The following is an 8,594-nucleotide window of genomic DNA, read 5'->3' as shown; positions in this document are numbered from 1 at the left end:
GTGATCGAACTGTTAAGCTCTGGGATGCCAGCACGGGCGAGCTACAGCAGACGCTGGAAGGCCATTCTGATTGGGTTTGGTTAGTTACCTTCTCATCAGACAGCACGCGGCTGGCCTCCAGCTCTAATAATCAAACCATCAAGCTCTGGGATGCCAGCACGGGCAAGCTACAGCAGACGCTGGAAGGCCATTCTAATTTAGTTATGTCAGTTACCTTCTCACCGGACGGCACGCGGCTGGCCTCCAGCTCCGATGATCGAACCATCAAGCTCTGGGATGCCAGCACGGGCGAGCTGCAGCAGACGCTGGAAGGCCATTCTGATTGGGTTTGGTCAGAAGCAGATACTGGGATGTCAATATTACATGATCAGTGGATCTGTCTTCGGGGTCAAAGGAAACTCTGGCTACCACAGGCTTATCGCCCTACTTGTATTGCCGTAAATAAGGGAGTTGTTGCGCTTGGTACATCCACTAGGAGAATCGTTTTTATCTCAAAACCTGGACTTACTTATTTAAGTTAACTCGAAGTCTAACTCACTAGCTCTTATATTTTCTAATCTCTTTTTAAAAGGAGGGCCTGGGAAGTATAGTAAATTTATATTTCGTTCGCTATTAAAGGAAGGCGCTGAATATTTCCATCAGCTTCTTGAAACATCGAGAGCTATATTTGATTGCCACATACCGGATGTCGGTGGTTGCAGGTGACCTAAGGTCAACTTTTCTCTCGTGCGGGACAAATCTGCTTACTTAATAGTCTTGGCAGCCTTGCGACCTTTACGAACTTTCAGCCCGCATGATATCTTTCATATTAATTACTACTATCTCGTAAAGAATCTCGCGACTATCACCACAGAAGGTATTTTATCGCTGCTCTGTTTAAAGGATAATATTATTACGTCTTAGGCAGTTATTAAGCGATAAAACAATTAAATAAATAATAAATTAGCTCTGAATTGCTATCTCTAGTAGTGTCACGGACCACGCTGCGTAGACTCCGCGTGGTCACGTGACGCCTTGGTACCTCATCTGTATATACAGATGAGGTACCAACGGATTCCTTCCTCTCCTCTTCACGCTTCTTATTCTTTCGAATCGACTGTATTCCTTCCCTGTTTTGGTCCTTTCATTAATAAGAAGCGTCGTTTTCATCTCTTAGACCCCCACGGATCCTTTAGAACCTTCAGAACCATCGCTACCGTACCCCTGCCCGAGATCCCTGCCCGCTGACCCACCGTACGACCCCTAGCGCCACCGAATTCCATCGATTTCAACCATTCATCGCACGTTCCATCGAAAAGCTTCCGCCATGGAACCCGAGCGTCCTCGCAAGAGGCATAACTCGCGTATCAGCGGTCATGCTGCTGAACCCCCCTCCGGACCCTCCAGGAACACCCGCAGTCGCTCCTCGATCCGTTCGGATTCCGAACTCGAACCAGTCATCGAATCAGAAGCCTCAGAACCTGCTCCTCAACCTCTACGAGATCCTTCGATCGAGCTCGGTGAACCCAAGCAGATCACGCATCCTCCGCCACCTCAAGCGATTGAACTCGCAGAACCGTCGATTCCCGCACCTCCCCTGATTACACGCCCGCTTGCAACACCGCAGACCAGTCTTACGTCGCTCCAGCCAGGCCTCACGCAGCCTAGTTCCTTCCCTACACGATTTGGACTATTCTCACAGACCGATGAACTCGCCCGCCTGCGTGCTCGAGCGGAGGAGGCGGAACATCAACTATACCAGGCCACGAAGCGTGGCGACACGTACAAGGCGCGCGTGGGAGATGCCACACGCAAGATGGAAGCCATGGAAGAAGAATTAGCCCATTTCAAACTCCCTACCGAGAATCCCCAGGAATCCCAGGCTGTTCCTGCTCAACAACCCGCTCCGAAGGTGCAAGAAGTGCCCGTTTGCACGGAGGCGGGGCAGAATTTGCCTACCTACACCACGCATATCCCAACACCCTTGACAGAGCAACTCGCAAGGCAACTTCACCAGGAACGCCTGATTCCTTCTGTTGAGTCAACTGAACCTCGCCGTCGTGATCCCTTTGATACTGCACGCGACTCCCTGAACAACGCCTTCGAGACCCACGCTCCCTACCCAACTCGTCTCCGCTCCGCGTTTAAGACCCCTGTCCCTCCAAACGTCGAAACCGCTCCTCTGAACGCTGAATCGAACCCCTGGAATCCCCGTGAAACGGTCGAAACCATTGAAACCAACATGTCGAACCTCTCCCTCGCAGCCTCATGGCGTCGTCGAGCTGATCCGCCGAACGACCCCCTTCGAGGCGATTCCCCGAACGAATACCCCCCGTGGCGGTACGCCATTGACTGCGCACTCGAAACGGACGCCCCGTTATACCTTACGGATAAGGCAAAGATCCGCTACGCCCTCACGCACATGAAAGAACCGATCTTCTCTGTCATGCAGAACCTTGTCTTCCAAGATCGCCAAAAGACCTTCGCGGATCTGATGGAAGATATCGAGCACTACATGGGTGTATACCTCCAGGCAGACGCCGCGAACCGTGAACTTCAGTCCGTTGCACAAAAGAAAGGCGAGAAAGTCACCGAGTACTTTCACTGACTCTTGAACCTTTGGGGAAAGGCGGATACACCTGAGGCGGAGCGAATCCGGAAGTTCAAAACTACCCTGAACCCCGGGCTTGCTTCCTCGCTCTTTTTTAAAGAGCATCACACCATGCGAGACCTCCTAGACGACGCCCGTCGCATTGAAATCGGTCGTGCAGAGACCTTCTTCCACCACCCCCGGAACCAGAAGCCTGAGAAAGCCTCCGGTGGCTCCAACCCCCAGAAGCCCAAGAACCCCGGGGGTACCAAAGCCCCAACAACCCCGGGAACCCTGGTGACCCTGAACCGATTCCCCCCTACAGCCACGAAGCCCCCGGGCTGGGTTGGGGCATGGTTTGACCCGGAAACCGCCCCGAAACGGCTCACGGACGAAGACAAAGCTTCTTTAGTTAAGCAGGGCAGATGCTGGGCATGCCGTGGCTCCGCACACCGTGCGAGCGATTCGTGCTGCCCCAAGCACGCCCAGCGAGGCCGTTCGTTGAACGAGATTACCATGGAATCCACCAAAGCCGACCTCTCCGATGCGGAAAACTAAAGGTCCTTGATAAAAGTCGTTGTCAAGGACATGGTGAGCAAGAACTAGATCGACCGTTTTATTTCCTTTCTTCCGTCGCAGCTCAACCTGACGCGGAGGCTTCCCTTCAGAAGGGCTCTCATCTAGCCCTGTTTCTACATGTAAACGAGAAGAAAATCAAAAGTCTTATTGATAATGGAAGCGAAGTTGACCTTGTCGATCCTGTTTTTGCTCGAACGCACTCCCTTACCACGTTTAACCTTACTTCCCCGATTCCCTTATACCTTGCCGATCGAACCCCCTACCACACGCTCACGAAAGCCGCTTTAGTTCCTGTTCGAATTGGGGAACACGTTGAACAACGCCTTTGCTACCTCGCACCCCTTCCCCAGTACAAATTGATCCTTGGAGACGTGTGGCTACGTGATCACAACCCCCATATCGATTGGATTGACCGTACGGTTACGTTCAATTCCGTTGCTTGTTTCGAAAAGGGATGTCTATCCCACGCCCGCCCGTTCATGGCACACGCCATCGGTTCTAAACGGAAAAACGACCCCCTAGACCACGCCGACATTAAATTTATTAGTGCCCGCGCCTTCTTCGCCCTTGCACGCCGCCTCGATCACCACGGATTTATGATGACCCCACGAACCAACGAGAAATACCTTTGTTCTACTACTACCGGAGCTGTTCAGCCAAGCGATTACGACAAATTCATGAGCGGCGGCCCGTCGTACACCCTCGAAGAATTGAAAAAACGCGTTCCAAAGGAATACCACAGCGTTATTCAGGTTTTTATGAAGGAAGAAGCCAATATCCTGCCCCCACACCGTTCCGAAGACCACGACATCCAACTTCTTGAAGGCACGCAGCTCCCGTTCGCCCGAAACTACCGCCCGACGAACCTCCAAGAATGCGAGGTGATTAAGAAGTATATCGACGAAAACCTGGGCAAAGGCTTCATCCGCCAGAGCTCCTCCGCCACCGCCGCACCGGTTCTAGTGGTTCGGAAGCCTAGTGGAGGCCTTCGAGTCTGTATTGACTACCGCGCGTTGAACGAGATCACCATCAAGAATCGATACCCAATCCCGTTGATCACCGATACACTTAGCCGCATGTCAAAAGCCAAGCGTTTCACGAAGCTCGATATTATCTCCGCATTCAACCAAATCCGCATGAAGGAGGGAAAGGAATGGCTTACCGCGTTTAACACCCGGTACGGTCAGTTCGAGTACCTAGTCATGCCCTTTGGCTTGTGTAATGCCCCCGGAACCTTTCAAAGCTATATTAACAACTCGATCCTTGAATATCTTGACCTTTTCTGCACCGCATACCTAGACGACGTGCTCGTCTACAGCGAGAACCCTGATGACCATACTGACCACGTGCTCAAAGTCCTCCATCGCCTTCTTGAGCGCGGCCTCCACGTCGACATCGACAAATGCGAGTTCAGTGTTGACCGCGTGAAATACCTTGGCTTGTTTATTACCACCGAAGGAATAACCATGGATCCGGAGAAGGTTGAAGCCATTCAGAACTGGGCCACGCCACAGATGATCAAAGATGTTCAAGCGTTCATCGGATTCGCGGCCTTCTACCGCCGCTTTATTAACGACTTCTCTGGCGCGACGTTCCTTCTCAACGAAATGATGAAGGGAAGCGAGACCTATCTCACGAAATCTGGCAAGAAAAAGGTCCGATACCAACCGTTTCAATGGTCCGAAGACTGTGAAAAGGCATTCCAACACATAAAAGAGGCCTTCCGCACCGCCCCGCTGCTCGCCCACTTCGATCCCGAGAAGGAAACATGGGTCGAAACTGATGCTTCCAACTATGTCGTCGCCGGCGTGCTTTCCCAAAAGCATGGCGATATCCTACGGCCCGTCGCCTTCTTCTCAAAGAAAATGAACCCCGCGGAGACCAACTACATGATCTACGACAAGGAACTCCTCGCGATTATCAGAGCTTTTGAGACCTGGCGCCCTGAACTCACGAGTGTTGCCCCCGAGAACCCTATTAAGGTGTTTTCTGACCACCGGAACCTGGAACACTTCATGACTACAAAGCAACTTAACCGTCGCCAAGCCCGTTGGGCGGAGTTCCTATCCGACTTCAACTTCAAGATTATGTACCGTCCCGGGAAGGAAGGCGCGAAGCCTGATATCCTAACTCGCCGCTCCCAAGACCTTCCGCACGACGCCAATGACGAGCGCCAACAATACATGCTCCAAACCATGCTCCCACGCGACAACCTAGACGAATTGATTCTGATCCCTAAATCCCTTGCTGTCACCACCCGTTCCCGTGCCCGAGCGAACCCCCAACCACCTGAATCAACCCCGAATCAACTACCTTCCCCCGGGACGATCACCCCCGTGGCAGATCCTCCCCGGCTTGCTCAATGCCCGAAACCAATCCCCGAGTTAGATTCTCCCGGGCTTGGCCATCCCCCGGAACCAACTCCTCCCGGGCTTGACCAACCCCTGGAACTGACTCCTCCCGGGCTTCAGGATCCCCCAGATCTGACCACAGAGAACCTCTATAATTCAGAGACTGGATCAGAGCTTAGCGAACCCCCAGAGGACCTGGGGGTTCCCGAAGGATTTAACTCCCAGGCTCTTCAACCCCCGGAGGAAGATCCTTTCGGGCTTGACTTAACCCCGGAAGAAGAACCCCCCGGGGATGAAGTAGCCCTGGAGACGTTGATTGAGGAGGCGTACCAGGAGGATGAACTGGTGGAACTGATTAGAAAGGCAGTGGCTGACGGTCTTCGAAAGCTGCCTCGTACCATACTAGATCGAGGATTCAAGGTCTCGATGGCTCAAGTCGCCGTACGTGACAATCGAATTTGGGTTGACGACCGTCTATTCATCCCCAAACACCACGCGCTCCGGCTTCGACTTTTGAACCTTCACCACAAACCACGCACCGCAGGCCACCCCGGACCGAAGGGCTTGTACCGCAGTCTCATTCGAAACTACTTCTGGCCTGCGATGAAGGCGGATTGCATTCGATACGGTGATTTCTGCGCCTCGTGCAAGCGCTCGAATGCACGGAACGTCCAGAAACAAGGCCTTTTACGCCCACTCCCGATCCCGAACCGGAAATGGCTCGACATTTTGATGGACCTGATGGAAGACCTCCCGCCATCAACACTAAACGGGCGTACGTACCGCCACGCTTTAGTGGTTGTGGATCGATTGACAAAACAACGGATTTTCGAACCTTTACAGACCAAGGAAGTCGACGAGATCGTGGAAACCATGCACCGCCGCGTATTCTGTGAATATGGCCTCCCCCGCAGCATCGTTTCGGACCGCGGAAGTGCTTTTACGAGCCATATTTGGCGACGCTACTGCCAGCGTTATCAAATTCGATTAAAACTGTCAACCGCACACCACCCAGAGACAGACGGCCAGTCGGAAGTCGTGATTAAAGCATGCAAAAACATGCTCCGGTCCTATATTAACTTCTCGCAAGACGACTGGGCGACGTTCTTGCCAGATGCTCAATTCGCTGCCAACAACCACGTGAACGAATCCACCGGGATAACACCTTTCTTCGCGAACCACGCATACCACCCCCGTTCAGGTGTCGAACCGCCCGGTACCTTCGAGACGCCTACGCACCTGCAGATGCTCCCGGCCGACAAATTAATAAAACGGACCGAGGAGATCAACAACCACCTCCGCACTGAGCTTCTATGGGCCCAGGAATCCTACGCACGCCATGCGAATCACCACCGACAGCCCCACCCCGCGTACCGAATCGGGGACCGCGTATTTGTTGACGCACGCCATTTCAAGCTCCACCGCGAAAGCCAGTCGCTCGCCCCGAAGAACCTTGGCCCGTGGCCTATCACGCGTATTATCGACCATAAAGCCTACGAAGTCGCCCTACCACCACACATGGAGGCTGCGGGCGTTACGCCAGTCTTCCACCCGTGGAAACTACACCTCGCATCCGATGATCCCTACCCCGGTCAACGCGAAGACCCCGAACCCCCCGTAATCGTCCACGACATCGGTGAATCAGATCCGCACGAGGAATGGATCGTACAGGAAGTCGTTGACTACCGCGACACGCGCTTCGGCCCGCAGTACCGCGCGCTCTACGAAGGTGCGTGGGATGACTGGAATTCAAATCCGTCATGGCAACCATGGCAAGACTTTGAGAACGCATGCGACAAGGTGCTCGAGTACCATGAAAAGCACCCAGATAAGCCACCTCCGCATGAATTTTTTCTTTCCTAGTTCTTTTCTATGTACATAAGACCCCTAGCTAGCTCGAGGCCTCTGTTAAGGAGGGGGATAGTGTCACGGACCACGCTGCGTAGACTCCGCGTGGTCACGTGACGCCTTGGTACAAAATATATATCTAGTCTTTAGCATAACATTCCTCCTTAACTGCTTGGGAAGTACTTGCAAACTAATTATAAACCACTTAGGTCAGGCTCCTGGGCTTCTTGTATACGTATCCTCCTCTCCATAAGATCAAGTTCTAACTTCTCATTTTGAAGTTGCTGTAGCCGAATATCCTCCTCTTTCTTCTTAAGATCGGCTCTCTTTTGTTGAAGCTCTAGCTCAAGATTCTCTAGCTCAAGCTCTTGACGTCTTTGTTCCAGATTCAAGGCATTTGTTGAAATAGCACGTCGAAGGTTACCAGACCTGACCGACCTAATAACCTAATAAGCACTTGCAAACTGCTTTAGAACCATTTATGAAGTACTTAGTATACTTACTCATTATCACCAGTTCTTGAAGAGTTTTGTGTCACGGACCACGCTGCGTAGACTCTGCGTGGTCACGTGACGCCTTGGTACCTCATCTGTATATACGTATGAGGTACCAACGGATTCCTTCCTCTCCTCTTCACGCTTCTTATTCTTTCGAAATCGACTATATTCCTTCCCTGTTTTGGTCCTTTCATTAGAAGCCTTAGAACCTATTCCTTAATCTTTATAAGATCCTCTAATTAAGCTTGGGAAACCCAAGCAGATCATGTATCTTCTGCTACCTTAAGTAATTAAAGTTATAGAACTATTAATTCCCGCACCTCCCCTAATTACATGCCTGCTTATAATACTATAGACTAGTCTTATATTACTCTAGCCAGGCCTTATTGTCACGGACCACGCGGAGTCTAGGCAGCTTGGTCCGTGACACAGCCCCAGGATCCGGCGGCTCCGGCATCTACCACCGCTAAGTCTCGGGGGTGGTTGGGGGTCGCTAGCGGTAGGCTTAGGGAGGGGTGGTCACTAAAATCCTGCCGCTTGGGGGGCGCTCGGGTTGAGGTGGTTGGTCGCAGTGGGTAATATATATTTTGACCAGGAGGGTGGAGGTGGTCTACGAAGGGGTATGGGTGGAGACTTTGGGTTGGGTAGGCGGTTGAGGCTGCCTGCCACTAACCTCGCTGTCGTTTAGGGATGGTGGTCACTAACCTCGCTGTCGTTTAGGGATGGTGGTCACTAACATACCGATCTCTT

General features: G+C 52.3%; 3 protein-coding genes across 3 annotated transcripts in view; all 3 read left to right on the top strand.

The window, feature by feature from the left end:
* Positions 1 to 521, top strand: part of BJY04DRAFT_208359 (uncharacterized protein) — a gene marked incomplete at both ends in the record, with an annotated part of 3,734 nt that extends 3,213 nt beyond the window's left edge. Inside the window, one exon of the mRNA XM_073713979.1 lies at positions 18 to 521. Coding sequence (XP_073569652.1) covers positions 18 to 521 — 504 coding nt within the window. The remainder of the gene's footprint in view (positions 1 to 17) is intronic.
* A 448-nt stretch (positions 522 to 969) lies between these two features.
* BJY04DRAFT_87458 (uncharacterized protein) lies at positions 970 to 2,791 on the top strand. Its single transcript, XM_073721217.1, has one exon. The coding sequence runs from the start codon at positions 1,307 to 1,309 to the stop codon at positions 2,585 to 2,587; it is 1,281 nt and encodes a 426-aa protein (XP_073569651.1). The 5' UTR covers positions 970 to 1,306; the 3' UTR covers positions 2,588 to 2,791.
* Positions 2,702 to 3,127, top strand: BJY04DRAFT_219647 (uncharacterized protein; the record flags this gene model as incomplete). Its single annotated transcript, XM_073716629.1, has 1 exon — positions 2,702 to 3,127. One exon carries the CDS (start codon positions 2,702 to 2,704, stop codon positions 3,125 to 3,127), a length of 426 nt encoding a protein of 141 aa, XP_073569650.1.
* Between the last annotated feature and the right edge of the window lie 5,467 nt (positions 3,128 to 8,594).

Source organism: Aspergillus karnatakaensis (genome assembly GCF_047715665.1).
Source record: "Aspergillus karnatakaensis strain CBS 102800 unplaced genomic scaffold BJY04scaffold_34, whole genome shotgun sequence".
Lineage (NCBI taxonomy): Eukaryota > Fungi > Ascomycota > Eurotiomycetes > Eurotiales > Aspergillaceae > Aspergillus > Aspergillus karnatakaensis.
The sequence above is the reverse complement of the archived record's forward strand: the minus strand, read 5'-3'. Positions and strand labels throughout refer to the sequence as shown.

What these genes read in the sequence shown, in the direction of transcription:
- BJY04DRAFT_87458 (XM_073721217.1), top strand. Translation starts at nt 1,307, where the DNA reads ATGGAACCCGAGCGTCCTCGCAAGAGGCATAACTCGCGTATCAGCGGT.